This window comes from Calidris pugnax, unplaced genomic scaffold, assembly GCF_001431845.1.
Source record: "Calidris pugnax isolate Ruff unplaced genomic scaffold, ASM143184v1 scaffold249, whole genome shotgun sequence".
NCBI classification, from domain to species: Eukaryota; Metazoa; Chordata; class Aves; order Charadriiformes; family Scolopacidae; genus Calidris; species Calidris pugnax.
Genome location: NW_015090960.1, coordinates 38,203 through 39,820, shown reverse-complemented (window position 1 = coordinate 39,820; position 1,618 = coordinate 38,203). Strand labels below are relative to the sequence as shown.

Below are 1,618 nucleotides of genomic sequence, written 5' to 3'. Positions count from 1 at the left end.
GGGGGCCACCCATGGGTGGGGGAGGGGTGGGGGAGCACCCGTGGGGTGGTGGCACCCATGGGTGTCGTCTCCTTCCAGCGAGGGTCGGTTGGAGAACATCTGGAGATCACCCATGGGTTGGCCACCTTGACATCACCCATGGGTTGGCCGCCTTCTTGGGGCACCCATGGGTGGGGGAGGTTGGTGGTGGAGCATCCATGGGTGGGGGAGCACCCAGTGGGTGGTGGCACCCATGGGTGGCAGCTTCCAGTGAGAGTTGGTTGAAGAAGATCTGGAGATGACCTGTAGGTTGGGTGTGCTCTTGACATCACCCATGGGTTGGCCGTCCGCCTTCTTGGGGCACCCATGGGTGGGGGGACACCCGTGGGGTGGTGGCACCCATGGGTGGCATCTCCTTGAGGAGACCCATGGCTTGGCCACCTCCTGGGGGTCACCCATGGGTGCCATCTCCTTGGGGCCACCCATGGGAGCCACCTCCATGGGCTTTACGTTGGCCATTGACCACTTGGGCCACCTTCTTGGTGACACCTGGGGGTGGGTGGCACGGGGGGGGGGTTGTCCCCAGGGTGGGGGTGACGCTCGGGGTGACGCTCTGGGTTGTCCCCAGCGCAACAGCCGCTACGACGGGCAGATCGCCGTCTTCGGGGCCGACCTCCAGGCCAAGCTGGGCGCCCAGAAGTACTTTGTGGTCAGTGGCCCCAGGTGTCCCCAACTGTCCCCAGATGTCCCCAAGTGTCCTCCGTGTGTCCCCAAGTGTCCCCAGGGCTCTCCCAATGTCCTCCTCTCCCACCTCTGTGTCCCCAACCCTTGGTGGCCACCTCATGTCCCCATGGCTCCCAAGGGTCCCCAAAGGTCCTCCTCTCCCATCTCCGTGTCCCCAACCCTTGGTGGCCACCACAGGTTGTCCCCATGTGTCCCCTCCCTGTCCTCTTGTGTCCCCAACTGTCCCCACGTGTCCTCCACGTGTCCCCAAGTGTCCCCATGGCCCTCCCAAGCGTCCTCCTCTCCCATCTCTGTGTCCCCAACCCTTGGTGGCCACCTCAGGTTGTGTCCCCACATCCCTTCCCTGTCCCCAAGTGTCCCCATGTGCCCTCCATGTGTTGCCAACGTGTCCCCTCCCTGTCCCCAAGTGTCCCCTTGTGTCCTCCACGTGTCCCCACGTGTCCCCAGGGCTCTCCCAAAGGTCCTCCTCTCCCATCTCTGTGTCCCCAACCCTTGGTGGCCACCTCAGGTTGTGTCCCCTTGTGTCCCCGAGTGTCCCCTCATCCCCACCCCCTTCCCACCCACGTGTCCCCACCCTCCTGGGCCACCCCGGGCCGTGTCCCCAGGTGTCCCCACGCCCCCCCGCGTGTCCCCGCGCGGGTGGGGGCGGGGGCCATCGGCTGCGAGCTGCTCAAGAACTTCGCCATGATGGGCCTGGGCTGCGGCCCCGGGGGCCACGTCACCGTCACCGACATGGACACCATCGAGAAGTCCAACCTCAACCGCCAGTTCCTCTTCCGGCCCTGGGACGTCACGGTAAAGGGGGCGGGGCTAAAGGGGGAGGAGCCTATGGGGGAGGGGGAAGAGGGGGTGTGGCCGCAGGGGGGCGGGACCTACCAGGCAGGAACCACCAGCA

At 65.9% G+C, this 1,618-nt stretch overlaps 1 protein-coding gene across 1 annotated transcript in view; it reads left to right on the top strand.

Annotated features, from left to right (window-relative positions):
• The window catches only part of LOC106893941 (ubiquitin-like modifier-activating enzyme 1), a 49,518-nt gene that overhangs the window by 29,358 nt on the left and 18,542 nt on the right, over positions 1 to 1,618 (top strand). The window contains exons 5-6 of the mRNA XM_014952296.1: positions 608 to 688; positions 1,363 to 1,518. Coding sequence (XP_014807782.1) covers positions 608 to 688; positions 1,363 to 1,518 — 237 coding nt within the window. The remainder of the gene's footprint in view (positions 1 to 607; positions 689 to 1,362; positions 1,519 to 1,618) is intronic.